Genomic DNA, 21,383 nt, shown 5'->3' with positions numbered 1-21,383 from the left:
AGCTGATTATTTTTACACTGGTCGTGCTGGTCCTAGTGTGTGAATCCCAGAATGCACTGCTGCATTGTGAGCTGAGCCACCAGTACTTTGGGTGAAGAAGGCTCTGCTCCCTTTCAGATGAACCAAGCAAGGGCATGGTGTTGGCCATTTGGCAATGGGGTCCTGTCCCAGGAAGGGCCTGGGTGTTGCTCCTGCCGTAGGACATCTTGGGCAGACACCCAGCACCCAGCGAGCTCACTCCAGGCATGTCTATACTGCATCTGTAGCACCCCTAAGAGTGCCATTGAGAACCAGGTCCCACCCCCCTGATGAAGCTCTACAGGTCCCAAGCCCTGAAGTGAGTCAGTTGAGGGTGCTGCCTGCTGCTACTTTCAAGCCTCAAATATGGCTACAAGCAGAGCTTGAGATGTGGAGAGTGGTAGCAAGGGCTCAAAGACCCAAGCAGCTCAGGCCTGGGAGGAGGCAGCAAGGCTCAGCACCTGCCAGGAGGTGTCATGGCAGCCAAGTTCCTCCAGTACTCACTCTGGCTGCATTCACAGTGGTGGTGACTGGTGCTCTGAGGGGTCCGCTCTATCCATGGGAGAGCTTGGATGCCAGGAGCTCCTGGAGGGAGGAGTGGAAGGGGCTCAGTAGATGGCTAGGGAGAGATGTTCTTGTCTTAGCGGCACCACTGCAATAAAGGAAAGCGACTGTTCCCTGAACATCTGATTTAATGATCTCGGAGAAGGCTATTACATCCCACTGGCCCTGTTACAGTACACACACAGAAAGGCCCTAGGTAACAGAGTGCCCTTTGCCACCACCTCCAAAACACAGCGTCCCCCGTCAGCCAAGCTCCTAATCTTCAACCTCAAATCAAAGTCCATTTCTTCCGCCAGCTGCTGTGACCCATCAGGGGACGAGGATCCCACCTGAGATTCCCAGCTCTTTCCTCTGTAGTTTGCCCTGAGCCAGGAATCCTTCCCCTCAGCTCAGCTCATAGAAGCTGGGATTTTCCTTCGTGGCAACCAAAATATCCTTAAACTGAGAGACCACGCAGCCGAAGTGTGACCCCTCCCAGAACACCTTCCCGCATTGGCTGCAGCAGTAGAAATAAGATGGATCCGCTTTGTCCAGCATCTTGACTGGGATGGCTCCCAGCTGCAGGGCGGTGCCGTTGGCCAGTGTCAGAGACTCCATGTTGAGACCCGACTCCTCCAGCCACTGGCAGTTTGGGCTGTAAACCAGCTGTGGAGAGTCAGATTCTGGGACAGTGGCCTCTGCCTCCATCTCTGGTTTCTTTTCAGTGCTTGCCAGGCAGCCTGTGGAAACAAGAAAGAACAAGCAAACCCTTGAAATACTGAGTAACAAGTGTGACGAATGGGGTTGGTGCTCAGTAGCAGCCCCCTCTCACATGGCCTCTGCTACAGAAACCCAGTTCCCAAGGGGTGAGATTCTGGAGTGCAGCCCAGAGGTGGGTGGGGGACAAGGTGACTGGAAGCTCCCTTCTGATTCTAGGGCACCTGGAGATTGCACTCGGTCACACCAGGCTCCCTGGTGCTGCCTCTGGCTTCTGGCACAAATCTGTATAGCTGCTGCACTGCGTGCTGGGCTCCATGCCCTGCATATTGCCTTTACTGGGGTTTGATGAGGGAGCTAGAGGATGATATAGAGCTTGTCCATGGTGACCCCTAGCAGCTCCTTCACCAGGGATATTCTCCCTTGGCCTCACCTGGCTGTCATAGTGGCATGGAGAGGGCCATATGAGGAGGCCGGTGGATCCTACCCCTACAGTCCCATTTCCAGCTGCTCCACATGGCATTAGGGAACACTGCTGACCACAATGGTTATGTTAAGGCACACAGAGTCCCCAGGCTGAGCTACAGCAATCACTGCTCCCCTGGACGGACATGTCATAGGCACAACAGCTTGAACCCTAGCAGCACCTGATCTGGTGAGTGCTTTGGTCAAAGACCCCAAGGAGAGCGCAGGTGCTGATAGTTAGAGGCACTGTCTTGTACTGAACCAATGGTAAGATGTGTTGCTAGGGGCCCTTTGCTTATGGAAGTATTGTCTGTTATGTGTGCTGGGGAGCTGAGGGTCATGCAACTGGAGCTCATTAAAGATCAAATTGCACTTTCTGCAGGAGCAGGAGTATTATCCAGCATCTTGGATGAATTCCAGTTGGGATAATTGTACTCTGTAATTCCCCTGCCATTTAGGTGGGTATGGTATTTTTCACTCCCTGACATATACTGGTGTGTTGTGTCGCAGTGTGCTGTTAAATGGGCCCTTTGATCCACCCCAGAGATGGCTGTATTTCAGATGATGCAAAGAGAAAGCACATGCATGTAATGTACTTTGGAAACCTTCAGCATTAAAGGTGCTGTGGAAATATAAAAGATCATTACGAGTTATTATGTGGATTAGTCACCAACTAAATGAACCTCTTGTAGCTTGCTCTATGTTCAGATCCTAAAGGCATTAGGCACTGGACAGTCTATATGTGATGAGCAGAAACAAAGCAGCAGAAGTGCAGTTCTGCAACTGTTTTCTCCCTCTCCCAATGCTTCCCCCAAAGGTAATGTTTGTTCAGATAAAAGAAACCTAAGAGGTGTGTTCCTCCCTGCAGGTGCTGTGTTGCTTCATGGAAATCTGAGGGCTCCAGGGAAAGTTCAGTCAGGGAACCAGCACCCAGGAACTTGGGTTGGATGCTTCAGAGCACGTATGAGCCTCCATGTGAACTCCCACCGTGGGCGGAGGGAACTCTGCCATTGCAAACAAAGAGCCACAGAACCCGTTATGACTTTGGCAGTGCCGCTCAGGCTTGCACTGCTCATGTCCCAGCGATGAGGGCATGGTGAAGCCCTGGGATCCCAAAGGCGGAAGTCTCCAACTGACTTGACTGCCATCCATCAGGATGTCTGGCAGCAAGTGACGCAGGGAGGCGGACTGAGATTATTAGCCAGGGATGATTCATCCTTGGCAAGGGAAATGGTTTTGCCTAGACATAAGTTATACAACAAAAGGCAACTTGCTTTTCTTCAGTATGACATCACTGAGGCTTTCAATGTGTTCCTCTCTAGGACACAGAGAACTTTATCAGAAGTAGTCCTCAGTGCTCCAGGCAGTGAAGTATAACAGTGCTAAGTCAGACCTGGCTCTTCTGTAGGGCTCTCTAACCCTACATTTCAAAGCTCTCAACACAGATAGAACTTTTACTCCCGTCCTATTGATAGCAAAAGGAGTGCTAGGGACAGCGATAAACCAAGACTGACCCCAGGAGGGTACTCTGGCCACTGGACCCTAATATCATTTTGAAGGGAGTCTGGGATTCAAACCTAGGGTAATACCACAAAGGAGAGATCCTGGATTTGAGACCTGCAGGGTCTTACAGATATGGATGCAATAAGATTTTGTAGAAATGCCCCCTCAGCTCTGTAGGGATAGACTCTGTTTGACACCTCCTGGGATAAATAGCCCAGAGCTAGGGGAGGCCCCATATACCATCTCTGCACCTTCTACAGTCTGTACCATGTGAGGACTCCCTGCTTCTAGTCTACAAAGTCCATCATGTGCAGCAACACTGTGTCTGCAGGTGCTGCAGCTGGGCATAAGTCTCCAGCTTAGACATGGCCTCTGTCATCCGGAATAGTAAGAATAAGGACTCCTAAGTAAGAACATGACTGAGTACCCACCTGCCATCCTTCAACTCCTACCGTACAATGCTTGGGCCCCACTCGGGGGTGGATGTTCCACAATCTAGTGGCACTGCTAAGCCACATGCCAAAGGCCTAATTATGCTCTGCTTGAACCTTGTGCTCATTCATTCCCATGCTAAACAGATGCTAATTGCTACCAAACCAGAGGAAGGAGGATCTTACAGTCTGAAGCCCTGGGCTGCCACTTAGGAGACTGGAGCTGTTGTTCCTACTCTAATACTGCGGCCCTTGGACAATGCATAGCCCCTCCTGTGCCTCCATTTTCCTTTTTATAAAATGGAGATGACAACCCCTCTCTCAAATCTATAGTGGCATTCAAAGGCTTATGAACAGAGTGCATTGAGACCCTCTTGGTGCTAGAGAAGGCCAAAGTATCATTAAGGGTTGCTCAGTGCAGGGACATAATCTTGGCCCTAGGGTATGTGAGAACCACAGTGGACACAGCTACGCTGTTATATGACATGTTTGAAACTCCCTGTCACTCTGAGCTCCCAAACCAAGGATGGATGGGATGCCAGCTAACAGACAAGCTCCAGGGAACTGTGGGCTGGTTGGCTTAGGATAGGAGTAATGGGGTGGGAACATCTGGTTTGTGTTGTGCAGCAGACCTGACCAGATAATAGAAACAGCCCCTTCTGGCTTTAGCATCTGCTGCTCTACATAGAAAGTCACTTTTGGTTGCCATTGCTTTTCTGACCACAGATGGGGGCACAGGCAAAAATCAAGACGGCACCTAAACGGTAAAAGAGACCCTTTGTATTCCCCTGGGACCTCTATTTGGGAAATGAAGACAACGGTCCTTCTGACCTGCCTCCTGCCATTGGTCTGTCTTGCCTATTTAGACTGTGGGCTCTTTAGGGACAGGAACTCTCTCTCACTATACCAGTGTACAGCACCATGAGGCTCTGGCTCTTGGCTGGGGCACCACTGTAATACAAGAGATAACAGTAACGACTTCAATGCAGCGACCCCATGACAGTTTGCCATGCAGTTCTGCCACCCTCCTTCCTGCAGGAAGGGAGGTCCAGCCTTGAAACGGTTAACTCTATCCTTCCCCGTTTCCTTCTGTGAAGGTATTAAAATGTCACGGCCTGGCTGTATTGATAGTTGTTGATCTTTTGCGCTCTTCCAGGAATGCCTGGTATTTCTGCTCTCTCTTTGGAAACCGCTCCATCTATTTGCCACGGTGCAGCCCTCAGCTCCGATGAGCTCACAGCTCTCTGAAGGGTGTGGGATCGGGAAGAAATTCCCAAAGGCCTAAGGCTGTAGAGCGTGAAGTCACCGGCTCCCCCCAGCACTCCTCTCCCCATCCCCCAGGAATGTAGCTGGTGAGAAAGAACTGGGGTGGGGAAGAAAGTTCATCTCTTTAAAAAGAGAGGGAAGAGAAAGGCGGTGATAGTCACCCGGCAGTTTTGCCTTTTGATGGGACCAGCCCCCCCCCCCAATTGTGGCGCTTCAAAGGGTTGAAAATGCAACATCACTTCAAAGTAACAATTTTTCAATGGGAGCTTGTAAAACTCCCCCCCCCCGCCTCCCGCCAGCCCCTGATGGAATTCTTTTCAAAGGCTTTTGAAGATGCCTGTGTTCCCCGTTGCAGCCGGTCTGAAAAGGCCACTGGGCGCCAGTAAGCAGGGTGCCAACTAGGCAAACAATCTTAAAGGGGGGGAAAAAAAAGCTGCTGTGAAAAGGTCATCTCCTTCATGCCTCCGGAGAGAAAGGGTTTTCTTTGGAAGGGGCATGGGGGAAGGAGAGAGGGAAGATTTCTTTAAGGAGGGATTTTCCCCCCACTGCCACCTCATTCTTAAAGCAGAGTAAATAGGGCTGCCTTAGCTGTGTGTGAGAGTGCTAAAATACGCACAGCAGCTCTAAGGCAGTGGCACCCAGCGCAAGGGAACTGTGGGTCTCGCACGATCACGTGGTGCGGTGCTGGGCCTCCTGGCATGCAGAGTGCAGGAAAACAAACCCCAGACACACCTTGACTTCAGGGCAAACTGGCATGAACACAGAGGCGGGCACACACACACACACACACACACCCTGACTACAGTTCAAAAACAAATGTGTGCTAAGCATAAGCCTCTTTGACAGGTGAACCCTACAGAGCTTTGCCTGTCACAGTCTTCCCAGCCATACCAACTTGCCGTTTCTGTGTGTGCACCCACCAAGCGCAGCTTCTTCACATGGGCTGCATGGCAAACCAACTCCAAAAAGATGTGCTCTGCGGTGGCTGGTCCACAGTTTAGCTGACACAGCTGTCTAAGCTCTACTGTTCACTTGCAAACTAGTGTGAGACACAAGGATTTGTTTGGGGCGATGTCTTTTATTGGACCAACTGCACAGCTGCAATACAGTAGGACAAGTTTTTAAATGCGAAGCGTTCCAACCACTTGATTCCAACAAAAGACATCACCCCCAACAAACGCTTGCCTCTCAAATAATTCCTGGACCATCATGGCTACAACATCACTCTAATACTTGCAAAGTAGTGGGATTCTGTGACAGAGCAATGGCTGGACCTTATAACTCTGAGACCCAGCAATGGGCAGGAAGAGGGAACAAGGATGTGGGGGAGGTTAAGGGGAGCTGAGTGTACCCCAGAGGCTGCTAGATTGGCATTTTTGGGGTATCTGGGAACGTTCATGCCAGAGGCTGGATTCCCACTGCAGTCTCCAGAGGGCAGAAATGAAAGTGGTGCCTTATCAAATCAATTAGAAACATTCTTGGGGACCAATATGCCTGTTGTACAACATCTTTAAAATAGATAGCTCTTTTTCTCCTTTCTCTTTCCTCCTCCCTTGCCCCACTCCCAGTCAAATGGCCAAGGGCTACAGCCTTCACATCAGATGCTCTTTGCAATTGTGTTCAGTGCAGAGTTTCTGACCAAGACAGCATTTTGAGAGCACTCTTTTGGGCAGGCTATATAGTTCCTTGCTTTTAAATACCTGATATGTATGCTAATCCAGGGCTGGAATGGAAAGGAGGGAGGTGGCATATCATGAGCCTTTTCCAAACTCTGCCGAAAAACCAATCTCTGCCCATTCAAGCTGCCAAAAGTTGATATTCACATGCCGTTGATTGAGCATCTTTTCACATTATAATTGTTGCTCTGACTTCCAGCATGCTGTGTATGCACTGATGGTGGCAGCGGCAGTCGGCATGCTGACATTAGTTTCTCTCTCTCTGTATGCAGGTTACATCACATTTGACTCTCTCAGACTCAGTGAGACTGCTCAGCACCCCTCCTCTGGCTTGGGTCTTATCCATCCCACACTTTACGCCATGCAAATGCAGATCCAGCAGTGCCACCTCCATCTTGGAAATCAAGCAAGCCAAGCAATGATCTGTCCTAAGACCATAAAAAGAAGATGCTGACAGGACCATGAATCCTCCTCTTTTTCACTCTTTAGCTCCAAAACAATCTGCCTACTTCATTGACCATTACCAACCTATGGGGTAAGATCAGGTTTTTCAAAGCAAATGGTGGGGGAACTCTGTAGAGTTGCTATTTTATCTGTCGGTTCCAGGATCCAAATGAAGCAGCAGCTCCATCACTTATCAGTAGCAGATGCTTATGTTACAGTGACACTTGAAAGACAGGTAGGACTCCATTACAGCAGCAGATGCTAGCAGAGCAGACTCCTCATAAGCCAAGGTGCTGGGGTGGTTGGGATACTTGAGAGCCGATGGCCAGGCAGTAAGTGGATCAGGAAGACACTGGGGCAGCACTGGAAGACATGGGATACTAACCTACTGCAGGTGCCTTGTAAATTTTTCCAGGGCTGACTCTGAAGCTTCCAGCAAGAGGCCTCCTTTTCACATGCAAGAAGCAATGATTAATCGGTACTACTTGGGGTGGAACAGGATTGCCTGTCTATTAAGACAAATTCATCATTGTGCAGACACTACTAATTGCAACAAAGAGAAGAAGAACATCACTACAGCTTGTAAGGACAACTTAATGCCCAGGAGGACCTGAAGGTACAGCAAGTAGAAAACTGTTGTTAGAATATTGTCATTGAGCTGGGATCCCAGTTCACTGCCAGAGCTGGGAACAGATGCCACTTGGACATTACAGATTTCCTTAGAAAGCTTTAGCAAATTACCAGATGGTGGTGGGAGAAGTTTGCTTTGGAGCTCTCATGGACCCAGCTCTCATGGACCCAGAGGGACAGCTTTCCATCTTCAGCTTCCTCTGTGCAAAAATGAAGCTTATTTCCTACCTATAGGGACTTTTTGCCATCTTGTACCATCTATTCTTTTCCCAGAGCCTGACAAAGGGACTTTGATCCCGAAACCTTGCAGAAAAGGACAATTTTCTTGTGATTTCCCAGTTGGTCTAATAAAAGGTATCATTTTGAAACCAAAAGTTCTAGTTTTTTGTATGTCTTCTTGTCTCAGATCAATACGGCTACCAAGTACACTGCTTTTAAGAAGGAGGATTATTTAATGGAGCTTGGCTGCTAGGTCACTGAGGTGGCTTAAGACCCTCCTCCCCAGTGCCTTCTCCGGCCAAAGTGAAAATATAGATTTAAAATAGTAGGGGCTAGATTCTATTCAGCATTTTAGGAGCTGAAGTGGACTTACGAGCCTAAGGGTGACCCAGTTCCACCCTGCTCAAGTCTGTGAAATTTGCTGATGTATCTACTTTTGCCTATATTTTAGCCTTTAGGCCAAAAAGCTAAACAAGCAGTGAGGAAGAGGACGATCCCTCCTCTTTATGTGTTCAGGACCATGCTTAGGTGATCCTGACTAGGTGCCCTCGCATTCTGACCTGGTGTGAGGGTTATTCACCTGGGCTCCCTTGGCTGCCACATAGTCTAATGTGGTCTCAGGAGGAGACTCTACTCCTAGTCCTACTTCTAGCTTCTCCTAGACTTCACATCCTGCTGCCACTGGCCTATGTTCATTTATTTAAGGGCAACCATGCTGCCAGACCTGGGTTGAAAGGCCTTGTGTATACACTGGCTGGGCAGGGGTAGAAAGCAGCAGCAGGTCCCTGCGGGGCTGCAATCCTCTAGTTCACCTCTTCTTTCCCCAGTGGGAACAGTGGCTTCTTGCCAAAGCCTGAGACACACAAGATCCTGTCAAGTCTTATGCAAGCCTTGCCCTTTTCACAGGAGCACGGCCATGCCTGGCTCTCACAGCCTGTCATTACAGCTCCGCACACACTGTCAACTCTTTTGTAATTTGGCAATTAAGGAATAGGTGTTCTGGAGAAAGCACTTGCTTTAAAGGCTTTGCACAAGTCTGAAAACACACCCGGGAGCATTCTTGGAGTACAAAGGTCCATGGGAAACCTTTCCTTGGTGAGAGATTGCTCCTGATAAGGAAAGCTAGAGCCTGAGAAACAGCACGCTATTGCAGGGCACTGAAGATGCCTGGTTATCTCTTCCTTCCAGATAAGCCTGATAAGCGAAGGACAAAGGACTTAAAGTTATGCAACCACTGCTGCGTAAGACAGGCCAAGTTCTTACAACTTTCTCAGAGGAGCTAGTGTAGCAGGGGGGAGAGTAGCCAGCCTTGTGCTCTCCTTTGCCCTGCTGGCACAGATCAACCAGGCAGAAAGTGTGGTAAAGGGAGCACAGACTCTACAGGTTTGTCTGGAAGGGGGAAGGAAACCTGCTACAATCTCCTCAAAGTCTGGAGAGCTTTGCTGGGCTGGGCTTAACCCTTGCAAAGCAAAGGACTCGCTTGCCTCTTGCTTACTCTCTGTGCAACATCTGAGAGTCTGTCTGATGTTAGCAGATACATGCACAACTCTGGGAACACACAGTCGCCAAATGTCACTGAGTTCACACCTCCAGGGTGGTTTTCACATGACCAAATACAGGGTTTTTTTCACTAGTGGTCATATCTAAAACCCCTCCAGAGCCTGCAGGGCTCAGGCCCAGGAACTCAAAGACTAATCCCAGCTCTGTCAGTGGCCTGCTAAATAGCTGCAGACAAGTCACTTCACCTCCACTTCCCCACTCTTTGCCTGCTTCTCTATTTCAACTTCCAGCTTCTCAGGGCAGGAACTGCAAGCATGTGTGTGTATACACAGCACCTAGCATTTATTAATATTGTTACCTGGTAGTTATACTGTCATAATGTCACAAGACCTGGGTCACATTATGCCAAGTACTATACAAGTATGTAGAAAAAAATGGGGCACTGATTGCCATTAAGGCCTTTTGATACCACTGTTATAGTATCTGACAAAGTAGGCTGTTACCTATGCTGAATTGGATGTTACAAAACAGACTGTTGCCTGTGAAAGCTCATGCTTCTCTGACCCACTTAGTCCCCCAGGTGCTACCCTGCCCTACCTTCTGCCTCACTTCACACTAACATGGTTTAATACCTCTGCACCCCTTGATATCACTATAACTAATACTAATTTGGGGGTTATATTGTAGCCCTTTTCCACGTACCAGTCAATCTGACAACCTCCCCTTTCTGTAGCTGCTTTCTCCATGGGCTGAGTAAAGAAGTGACAATAAGAACTCCTCGGTTCAGTTCTTGGTTCTGCCAATCATTTGCTTTAGACCTCAATAAAGTCCCATTAACTCTCTGTGCCTCAGTTTCCCCAAGTGAAAAGTAGGACAACAGTGCTCAGTTGTGACTACAAAGAAGCTACATAACAGCAAATAAACATCATGCTACTCCAGGTGGAGAGCCCTGGGCACTCACCCCTTGGAGATGTTACTGCTAAGCTCCCAGCCCAGGCTCTCACAGGGCAAGAGCAGGAGCACAGTCAGTGTACTGTGCTGCAGCTATAGGTCCTGAACTCTTTTGTGGAGTGGGTCACAGCAGCAGCTGTAAGAGTCATGAGTGAGATTTTGTAGTCCCTAGTGAGATCTGCAAGCCTGCCTTCAAGTTAATTATTTGTTGGTTATAAACAGCCTGATGCCTCCTTAGCTGTAGAATGGAGTCCCAGACCAAGGGGGCTGCTGGGTTTACGCAGTGCAACAAAGTGCCTGTAGGAAAGGTCCCAACAGCCACAGTGTCACTGGCCTGGCTGCAGAGAGCAGATGCACCCCTGCTGCACAGCTTCTTGCTAGCTTCTCCCTTGGCTTTGAATCAGTTGCTGCAAAGTTTTCCCCCGTCTGCCTGTGGTCGTGGCCTTACCTGAGATTACACACCACACCACAGAGACTGCCGGGCTAAGAAAGTTCCCACGCTATAATCAGCTGCAGCTCAGTGCAGAGTGACCTTAAGAATGGGGGGGGAGGGGGAAGGGAAAGAAATACTGAGTCACTTCTGCAGCATAAAGAGGGGGAAAGTGCTCTGCAGCAGGTGGCCAGGGTCATGGCGAGGGGAAGTCTCACTGCTCTCACAGGATTTCTGCAGAAGCTGCCTGTTGCCATTCACCTGCCCCAAGCTGTCTGTGAGCAATGGAGGAAGCTGGCTGTGTGTGCTCTGCCACACATGCTGCCAGTGCCGAAGGCACCACCGGGGCTTGTGGCTTCGTACTGACCTATCGTACTGCGGCCTGTCCTGATCCACAGCTCACGTGGCCTTTGCACGAATAGCCCGCGGCTCTCCACAAGGCTGGTTCCAGCTCAGCTGCTAGAGGAGAATTTCAGGGAGGGTTGAAGTGAAACACGCCAGTGAGTTTAATGCTCAGGAAGAACCAGCAGCATCCGCTGTGTAAGGCACAGTGCAGGCACCCTCTACTAAGCCAGTCCTGAGGCCGCCCAGAGGTTTTGCCCGGGAGTATCAGTCCTGTCACACCACATCCCTCGCTGCTCCAGCCCTGGCACCTCCGGGAACACCTCATTCTCCCCGGGAACACCTCATTCCCCAGTGCCTCCCTCTATTCCACTCACCAGAGCCATTCAGCTCTGCCCCAAAGCCTCCACAGGCTGTTTCATTCCTCAAGCAGATGCCTGTTCCTACCAAATGACTCGTGGTACCGTTTATAGGTAAGGGAGGTGGATGAGGTTACCAAGATTATTTTCATTACTGACTAGAGAGGATTTGAACCCGAGTCAGACACGAATAACAAATGGATGAACCCAGAATAGAGAGCACCATAACAATGGCCTACCCCATTCTTCCATTTCCTGCTTTTATCACAGTCAGAGACAGAGAAGAGCCGTGTTAGGCAATTTCCTGCTCTCCAGATTATTCTGATCTACTTCACTGTCCCCTTAGGAACTGCTCATATAGTGCCAGGAACTGTTGCAGAAGGGAATAAAGAGACCATTATGAAGCACTACACTATCCAGGTTGCAGCATATGGTATATTGGTCCAGCTATACATGCTTTGCAGTTCACACGTGCCAATGCTCTGCATCTTTAAACTGTTTTACACACATGAGCTCAACAACCCCCTCTGATATGCCAGCATTATTGTACAGAAAAGGAAACTGAGGCACAGAGAAGTTGAGTGTATTACTGAAACAAACCCAGCATGGAAGCCAGAAATATCATTCAGGAGGTTTCAGACACTCATTCCCATGGCTAAAGCAGCAGACTGCATCTCCCACATGAACCTCCTTAAACCCTGAATGTGGCAACCTCTTCTTTGCAACGAAGATATCTACCCTGCCTGCTGACTGAAGGTGCTTATCCACCCTGCCTTGGTAAGAACTAAATCATGCAAACTAGGCAGCTCCTGAGAAAAAACATTTTGCACACACCAACATGTCCAAGTGTGCAGTGGTCTGCTGCCTGCTCTGATACCAGCTGTCTATGCTAGGAAGCAGTGCTGAGCTTGACATCAGGCCCATCAGCTAAAAACATACCATCAGATCCATCCAATATCCTGGCTTCTGCCAGTGTACACAGTCATGCAAACAAAGTTGAGGCTTTCCAAGATAACCCGAGGATCTGGCCTCTTAGGCCCTGACTTGGTATATCTTAGCTTAGGGGTGGGCAATCATTTCAGCTGGAGGGCCACTTAATGAGTTTTATTGAGCTGCTGAGGGCTGCACACATACAATTAATGGTGAAGATTTCATTTTAACAAATTATAGATAAAAAAACAAATCATATGCTAAAAATCAAACATCTAATAGAAAATATTCTAACTGTATTTCAGAAAGTAATTTTTGTCCTGATGTATGTTTTTTTGAGTAGTGTATACAGGGGTGAGACACTTGGCCAAGCAAGGATGCCTCCACTGCCAACAAAGCGCTGCCACCCTCCAGATCATGTGGGAGCTCCTGCCTCAGGCTGCACCTAGACATGCCCCTCAAGAGCCACGTGCACCCCAAACCCGCCACCCCCTACCCTTTCCCATCTACACTTGCCCCCACAAAGCCTAGGGAAGCCCAGAAGTTCCCTCCAACCTGCCCCAGCTCCCTGCCAAGGCCATGCAGGCTGCACCCACCCACAGCCTCCCCCAGGAGGAGCCCCAGCCCCAGGGCACTGGGGGAAGCCTTACTTGGACGGATAGGGCAGGAATCATGCTGGCTGCAGCTGGGAGGTGGCAAGTGGCTGGGCCAGCTCACGGGGCTGCATGGAGCAAGATGGGAGGCGGGGCAAGGGCCAGGACCACGGCTTCACTTGCCAAGAGGCACCAGGAAAGCTCCGGGGAAGCTCTGCCACCTCCAGGCACAGATGTGGAGTGCTCAACACACAGTCCTAGCACCCGGGGTGGCTCTTGCCTGCTCCAAGCTGCAGGCAGGTAGAGTGACATAAGCTCAGCCCGAGCCGGGGCACCAAGACCCAAGCACACCTTGCCCAGGGCTTGCTGCACAGAGTTGGACAACCAGCGCTGCTTCTACCCAGTCTCCTGCATTACCAGGGGAGGCCAAAGCTGGAGCCACTGCCTGCGCCATCCACCTATAAATTGGATAGAACTGACTGGAGAGTCAGATACAAACTACAGGCCATATTTTGCCCACCCTATCTTAACCTGTGTCATTGTTTTGCAAGGAACACAAAAGGCTGCAGTGGAAAATCCCAGAGGCAGCAAGGGGAAAAGATTCATAGATTTTTAAAGCTGGAATGCACCATCTGGTCTGACCTCCTGCATAACACAGGATGGAGTGTTTCATAGTGAATCCTGTAATCAAAGAAGTCCTGGCTGAGCTGAGGCATGTTTTTAAATGAAGAAGACTCTTCAAGCCATGAAAAGATGCCTCTGTGGGGCAGAACAAGGTTAGCTTGCTATGTGACTTATCCTGATTCACTGACCAGCCATTATCAGAGCATTCGCTGCAAGTGAGAACAAAAGCAGCCCATTACAAAAGCCTCCCAGCACAAGATGGGGAACAGACATGGACAGATTGTCTAACAAAATGAACAGTTCTCCACATAAAAAATATGCAGGGGGGGGATTTAATAAAGCCTTCTACTACCTGAAGGGGGGGTCCAAGGAGGATGGAGCTAGGCTGTTCTCAGTGGTGGCAGATGATAGAACAAGGAGCAATGGTCTCAAGTTGAAGCAAGGGAAGTTTAGGTTGGATATTAGGAAAAACTTTCTCACTAGGAGGGTAGTGAAGCACTGGAAACAGGTTACCCAGTGAGTTGGTGGAATCTCCATCCTTGGAGGTTTTTAAGACCCAGCTGGACGCCTGGGCTGGAATGATCTAGTTGGGGATGGTTCTGCTTTGAGCAGGGGGTTGGACTAGATGACATCCTGAGGTCTCTGCCAACCCTCATTTTCTATGATTCTATGAATGGGCCAATTTTATGACCAAGTCCCCCAATTTTCTTTTAAATATTCCAACCAGCTCCAAACTGCCTGAGCCCTATTTATGACTGTGATCTGAATTTTCTGTATACTTTCATTTCTTCTATCACTAACCCAAGACACCAAAGATTAGAGCTGTCTCTCCTGAAAATTTTATCTGATGTGCCAACTATTTCTGGTATCTCCTGGCTAGAATTCCCATAGTTGGAAAACTTCCAGATTGTGACTGCAACAAGACTAGCTGCCATTTCAGAGCCTGCATTATACCCTTTTGCCCCCCAGAAATTCAGTGACCCCGAATCCTTGCTTGGGCTCAGTTGCTTTGTTAAAGACCACGTTGCGCATTTTTACACATGCTATGGGGTGGGTGCTTTAATTTGAGTGGCTCTGAAAGCCACTCTAATGAAAGCGCCACAGTGTCTTGTGTATCAGCGTCCCTGCGCTTCAAAATGGCAGCGGGGTGCTTGAACTAAGGCTCATTCGATGAACTTTAGTTAAAACACCCCCGGCACCATTTTGAAGCATGGGGACACTGATACATGAGATACAAAGATTGGCTGGAGTGCAGTAATTACCATGCTCCAGTAGATTTGATTAATCGAGTGTGCTCCAACACACTGTAATTACAGCGCATCAGAGCAGCCTCGCAGCACATCTACAGGCACCCATTATGTTCCATGTCATTTGCAGGTATGTTGCAATTTCAGTCTTGGTTACACAAAATCATTTGGGCAGCAGAATTCTTCCCAGCCGCATTCTTAGCATATGGAGCAATGGGGTGAGGCTGCATGTAAAGCTAAGGGAAGGCTGCAAGCCAGTGAACTCTCAGCACCCATCCACAAACTCGGATCTGCCCCACTCATATTTTTCCCCTATGCAAAACTGAGTTCTGGGCGAGCTGCGAGGAGCACCATGATGGGAATTCCAAGCCTGGGCAGATCTGTCCAGGCTTGTGAACACTTTCTGAGAAATCCCTATAAGCTCCAAACAGACTGGGTTGGAAAGCGCTTCCAAACCCTGGGAAAAACCTGCACAAAGCCCTAGGTCAAAATTCAAGTGAGTTATTATACAACGATTCGTCGTCTTTTAATAACATGCATGCAAGACCATAAAAAGTGATGGAAACAAGTCAAACAGAATGGCATATTCTCCTAGGGACGTTTCCATGACAGGCTTCACAGGGTTCTGTATATTAACCTTTCCATACTCCAAAAAACAGACCATTGGAGATCCAAGCCCTCCTGAAGTCAGCACCACATTAGCTGCTGCTCAGTCCCTCTGGCACAGTCTCTATCTGTGCATGACATCAACAACCAGTTATGCTGGTGTCACACGCTCTACTGATTTACCCATCAAGCCCTAAACAATCACAATTTTTAAGGCTCTGAAAAGGACACACAGATGGGCCATCTGAGGATACAGTTTTCAACCATTGCCCAGACACGCTGGAGGAGATGTAAGGGTCACTGTGGATATCATTCCCCTTCAAGGAAACTGCAGGAGGCACAGACTGCTCGGTGCTGCTCTGCCAGCAAAATCTGGCCACCATCCAGCTCAGGGAAAACCACCCCAGGGCAAAGGTGATTTGCAGCAGGGCAAAGCTGGAACTGAGTACCCCTTCTGCTGCACAAGAGGAAATGGGGGTGTGCAGGTCCTCAACTACCTTTGCAGCTCCTTGCCACAGACTGGCATACACAAAAGCAGCCTGGAGGCTGATCTGACAGTGCAGGGGAAATGGCTAGGCACAGGGCAGCAGTGGGGTTGGGGCTGCAGGTGAGGTGTAGCCAATGTATCTTTGCACGGTTTCCTGAGCTGAGTTCCATGAAGTGTGGCTGTACCTAAGACGCCCAGTAAATTAAGTCTTTGCTGTTGGGAATGGGAGAAGAGTGAAGGCCCCTTTCAACTGTCACTTTGAGAAAGCATGGGGTGGCACTGTAGCACAGACATCTTTATTACAAACACCCCCCACCACGCTACTCTAGCCCCACCACCATTCGATCTGGAAGCAGGGAGAGATCCCACACCTCAGAGGCCAGGAAGTTAAAGCAACTTTGCTAAGTAGTTAGGGTCAAATGTTTTTTGTTTAAGTTTCACAAAGCTTGACCTGGACTGGATGGTTTTCCTGAATGAAACCAGCTTCTTTTGAAACAAAACATTCCCCAGTGTCAAAGTGTGGGAACCAGAAAGCAAAAGTGCTTAGAAACCTGTGTTCAGAATGGGGGAAAAAAGATATGCTGCACAATTTCTCTCATTCCTTGCCCTGCATTTTTTTCCCCATCTTCCACCCATAGTAGTTAAAGGCAGGGGTGTTATGGGCATTGCTGCTTAGCATGAAACTAAGCTGATTTTTTTCACCCAAACCACAGAAGCACGTGGTGGATTTGTGTCTGTTTTGGTGAACAGCTTCAACTGGCACAAAATGGAAAAAAGGATCAGAAAAAGTCATAGCATTTGTTTCGACAGGCTCTGTGTGAAGCATTCTGGGTGTCTGACTTGAGATGCTAGTCTGCTTTTATATTTGCTTCACTTGAACTTAAAATATTTAAAAAACCCTTGACATGAAAGCTCAGGAATGGAGCAAAAATTATTTGGGGTTTGAAAGAAATATTTCAGTTGAGAATTTTTGGTTTTAATGTCTGTAGTTGGTAATAGGGTTTTTTTGGTGGGGCGGGGAGGGGTGGTCAACCCCAAATCATTCTTTTTGTCTGATGTTTTCAGCTCAGCTAGTCAACTGAGACATCAGTTAGTTCCTGCAGCTCTGCTCAGCACCCCTGGTCTGAGCACAAGGAGATGTGTGTGGGGGCTGGATACACACATAGCACCTCGAACTTAAGCTGTGTTTGGAAGTCTAACTATCCCATCCATCCAGTTTATACAACCAAAGGCTTTATTAGGAAAACTTGATGAGGGGCCATTGCCATAGGAAAACAAAATGACCCAGGGCATCAGTTCATTCTCCACCTCTTGATCTCTTCCAGTCAAGTCTGGCTTTCTTTCTGGAAGATGCCTTAGCAAAACACAGATTATTTGGTTTAGGACTAAGGGAACTGGATGAATTATCTGCCCTGGAGTACAGACAAGGTCGAAGGAGATGCAGATTCATAGTCCCTTTTGGCCTTACACTCTGTAGAACCATAAATATCCCCTAAAATGTCTTGGTCATGTGACTCAGGTTGCTGGCTGAATAAAACAAGGTCCTACATGTAACCACATGTCATATCACCCTCCATCTGCACTAACTTGAGAACTGACCAATGGCCAGCTTTCTGGGAATGTCCTAGGCATCCATGGGCAGAAATGTACTGATGCTACTGAATATCAGAAAACATGGAGGGAGACCTGGGACAGAGGAAGTCTCTTGCATCTATCAGAGCCAGCAGCTTCATCTACTTCTGGAGTTGTCTATAGATCAAAGAATTGGAGTTGGCAGTCATTGACATCTTCCAGCTTAACACTTCTCATCTCTGCCCCACAGAAGATGGTACTAGTAGTGGTTAATATGTCAACCCCCTGCGTGGCTCATCACCAGAGAGACAAGAAATAAAAAAGGAGCGGGGCACAAAAGCACTGGAGGAGAATAGTTTGGTTGGGGGTTGTCAGGAACACACAGAGTCTTTGGTATGGGGCAAAAGGAGCTGGGGGAACACAGCCTTTGTCTTAATGAGAGAGGGACATGGGGCATGAAGGCAAGGAAGGAATGAGGGGGCATGCAAGAAACTTTGGCATGGCAAAAGGGAGAACAGGATATACTGGAATGGAGGAAGGAAGCACATGGAGTACAAAGAAGTCCTGGCCTGACTTACAGAGGAGGGAAGGGCAGAAAACAGGGAGCTTGAGGGGGCAGAAGAGCCCCTGGTATGTGTAGGGAGCTCGGCCAACAGAAGCAGTGAAGTGTGAGACCCTCCAGTTATATTATACTCACCTACTTAATGACCTGGGGAGAAGAGGACACCTCTTAACTAGCTGAATATAAACCACAGCATTTCTGTTTTTCAGTCCCACACTCTGGGAACTGGTTGAACAGGATGGGCAAGTCTCCAGGTACATGAAAACCCACCCGGCAACAGCTCTCAGCAGGGAATGCTTTGGTAGGATGCCCTGCTCTTTCAGAAAGTACAACACCCCCCAGCCAGCCAGAGTTAAGGGAACATGCATTACCCATTCACAGCATCTTCATTTCTTCCTAAAGAGCCAAATACTTTGACCAACAGTAAACACATAGCTTTTAGAGACCGCAGTTCATCTGAGGAGCTCAAAGCACTTCACACAGTAAAGGAACTAGCATTATTTCCAGGTGGGGAAACTGAGGAACACAGAGGTTAAGGGACTTGCCTAAAGCTGTAGCCTGGTGACATCTCCAGACTCCTCTCCCAGTGCACTGTGCTGGATCACACTGCTTCTCATCACAAACTGTATGCACAAAGTACGTGTCACTCAGCACTGAAATGCAGCTACATCTGGGGTGAAGCATGAAGCTGTAAACAACATCAGTGCTGAGCAGTTTAAGGCAGGGAGTGGAGAATGCCTCACCCAGCTGTGTCTGCAAGAGCATTGCTAGGTAGGCAGAATGTAATAGCTCAGACTGCAATCTGACCTAGTTTAGTAGTAACCATGGAGGCAAGGGTTTGATCATGTGCCTTAGCAGGTCCTACCAATGAGAAGCCACTCAGGAGTTTGTGGTTAACACCATGTACAAGGAGTCAGTTAGGTGGGAAAGTCCTCAGGCTGTGACTTGTGCCTCTGCTGATAACTCATCATGCCCGGCATTCAAAACAGCCTACTGTGTACATGACAAAGCAACCTCACACTGGACAGCAGACGCATTTTTCTGAATGACGCTACTAAGGGAGACTCTCTTGACTCTGCTGAGAGATTCTGAATTTTCTTCTCTGTGGGTCCATGTTTTGCAAGTTCAGATGGGCTTTGGCTGGAACATGAATCCTTAGCAAACCTAGTGCAGGGAAATAAGCTTCACTGCTGGGGAGCTTTATTCCCCATTCCTCCTCATGCAATCATCTGCATCAATGCAAAGTTGAAGTAAGATGCCCCCAGGCTGATGCAAGGAGAGTGTTTTACTTGCTGCACTGGCAGATAACTGTGCAAGGTGCAGGTGAGGGGGGGATCAGACCCTGCCTCTAGTAGTGGGCAGACTGTTGTATGGGGCTCAGCTCTTCCAAATGGGGATAGCTGTTAGCTCCCAGCACCCACTTACCTAAAACAGGGCACCTAACTTCCCTTGGAAATCCCCACAGTAATTCTTGCAGCTGTCGTTATATTTTAGGGAGTGTAACAGTACATATAATCTCCTTTAAGAGCAGCCATTACTAAAACCCTTGAGATCCCATGCCACATGGAAATAGCTGGGACAAGGCAGGATTCAAGCTACAGCCAGAGGGGGAAGAGTAATTGCAACACAGCACTGAATTCACCTACTACACCCATGTGTCTAAATCCAATCTACGCACCGAGATGGCTCTGTGGGTCCAAATGATGTAACTTGTTTTTCCACTGAAGAACAAAGGACTATTAAATCCCATGACAAGCTGCTATAAAACATCCATTTTCAGCAAAATCCACTTTCTCTAATTAGAGTGGGATTCTCCACTGGTGAACAGTAACATCACTGAAAGAAGCTGATGAATCTCCATTTACACCGGTTAAGGTTTTGGCCCATACATCTCAATAATGCTGAGATACTCTAAAGTTCAGGTCCTTTGCAGCTACTGTGAATCCTGAAGGCAGAGTGATAAGGGAATCCCAGTTCAGGACCACAATCTGTTAACAGCGGGACTGGGTCACCTCCTCAGGTGAGAAAATACAAATGCTAGACCAGGCTGCATTAACTCCTGAGGTGCTCACTCTCTTACCTGCATCATCTCCCTCAGTTAAATATCCACCCAGTTGCATCAATTGCCTCATTTTCTCTTTGGAGATCTTCATGTATTTGTCACAGTTGCACACCTGAAAAACAGAAAAGAGAGGCAGATATTAGTTAGCTGGCAGTACCTAAGCCCTCTGCCCTTCTGCCACACTATTTGGCCAGGCATCCCAGCGCATTTTTAGGCTAATGATTTCACCTCATAACTCTCCTCAGATGTGGGTCAGCAGCATCAGATGGGGAAAGAGAGGTACAGAAAGGCATGAGTCATTGAGGTCAAGATGAGGCTGTGAGAGACCTGGAGTAGATCTGAGAGAACCGATTTTCTGACACCTAGGTCTATGCTGTGTCACAAGGATAATAATAAAAGTTATGAGAAAATGCACTGCAGCCCTAAGTCATCTCTGTCCCCACTGACCACACAGCTGGGGGGGTGCTATCAGCCTGCTGATCAGAGGTATTTCTCAGGCAGAGTCCATATTTAGAGTCAGTTATGGTGCCTCTGTTGGTCCTGTGACTGACAGCCTCTTCCTCAGGACCCCCCAGACCAGAATCAGGGAAAGAGCTGAGTTGCAGTCAGGCATCGGGACTACAGCGACACACTGCCTTGTCCCCATTCTGCTTCCCATCAGTGGGTCCCTCGGGGGCGTGATGCACCAAGCTCCATGCCTGGCTGAGCAGCTGGCATCTGAGCTCTTGACTCATTTGACAGAACAGCCTCAGGCAGTGAAGGGGCCTGCCTTAGCTTCCTCAGCTCCAGCCAGCTCAGGCAGAAGACTGGGATGCATGTATCTACTGGGAAGGTGGTGCTGGGTGAGGGGCTCTTCCCCTACCTCGTCCCTCACTGCTTCTGATCCACTCCTTGGCAAAGCTGGATTGTGGCTTGAACTCTGGGTCAAAGTCTAGAGAGAAAAAAATAGCTGTGCCCAGCTGTATTGTGTAATGCTCCCATAAAGAACAATGTTAATTGAGATGCCCATTAAAAGCCCATAATAAAGCTTATTCATTACGAGACCATAATTTAACAGAGAAAATCCAGCAGCGCTCTCTAGGAATACCCCCTACCCCCAAAGAAATGAATACTGTTAGCCTTTCATGGCTAGCCTGCTCAGACCCAGCACAGCACTGGAAAGACAGATACCTGCTGCTTGGTTACCCACTGGTGTATCTCACTCAG

General features: G+C 48.6%; 1 protein-coding gene across 9 annotated transcripts in view; it reads right to left on the bottom strand.

The window, feature by feature from the left end:
- Nucleotides 1-692: 692 nt before the first annotated feature.
- Nucleotides 693-21,383, bottom strand: part of EXD3 (exonuclease 3'-5' domain containing 3) — a 457,407-nt gene continuing 436,716 nt past the window's right edge. For 8 of the 9 annotated variants that reach the window (XM_059715504.1, XM_059715505.1, XM_059715503.1 and 5 more), the window contains 2 exons: nucleotides 20,196-20,289; nucleotides 693-1,301 (listed from right to left, as the gene is read on the bottom strand). In XM_059715504.1, the coding sequence (XP_059571487.1) occupies nucleotides 967-1,301; nucleotides 20,196-20,289 (429 nt within the window). In that variant the 3' untranslated portion in view covers nucleotides 693-966. Of the gene's footprint in view, nucleotides 1,302-20,195; nucleotides 20,290-21,039; nucleotides 21,109-21,383 lie in introns of all 9 variants that reach the window. The other variant, XM_019475746.2, reaches the window with a different exon arrangement.

Source organism: Alligator mississippiensis, chromosome 12, assembly GCF_030867095.1.
Source record: "Alligator mississippiensis isolate rAllMis1 chromosome 12, rAllMis1, whole genome shotgun sequence".
NCBI classification, from domain to species: Eukaryota; Metazoa; Chordata; order Crocodylia; family Alligatoridae; genus Alligator; species Alligator mississippiensis.
This window is presented reverse-complemented; position numbering and strand designations above follow the sequence as displayed.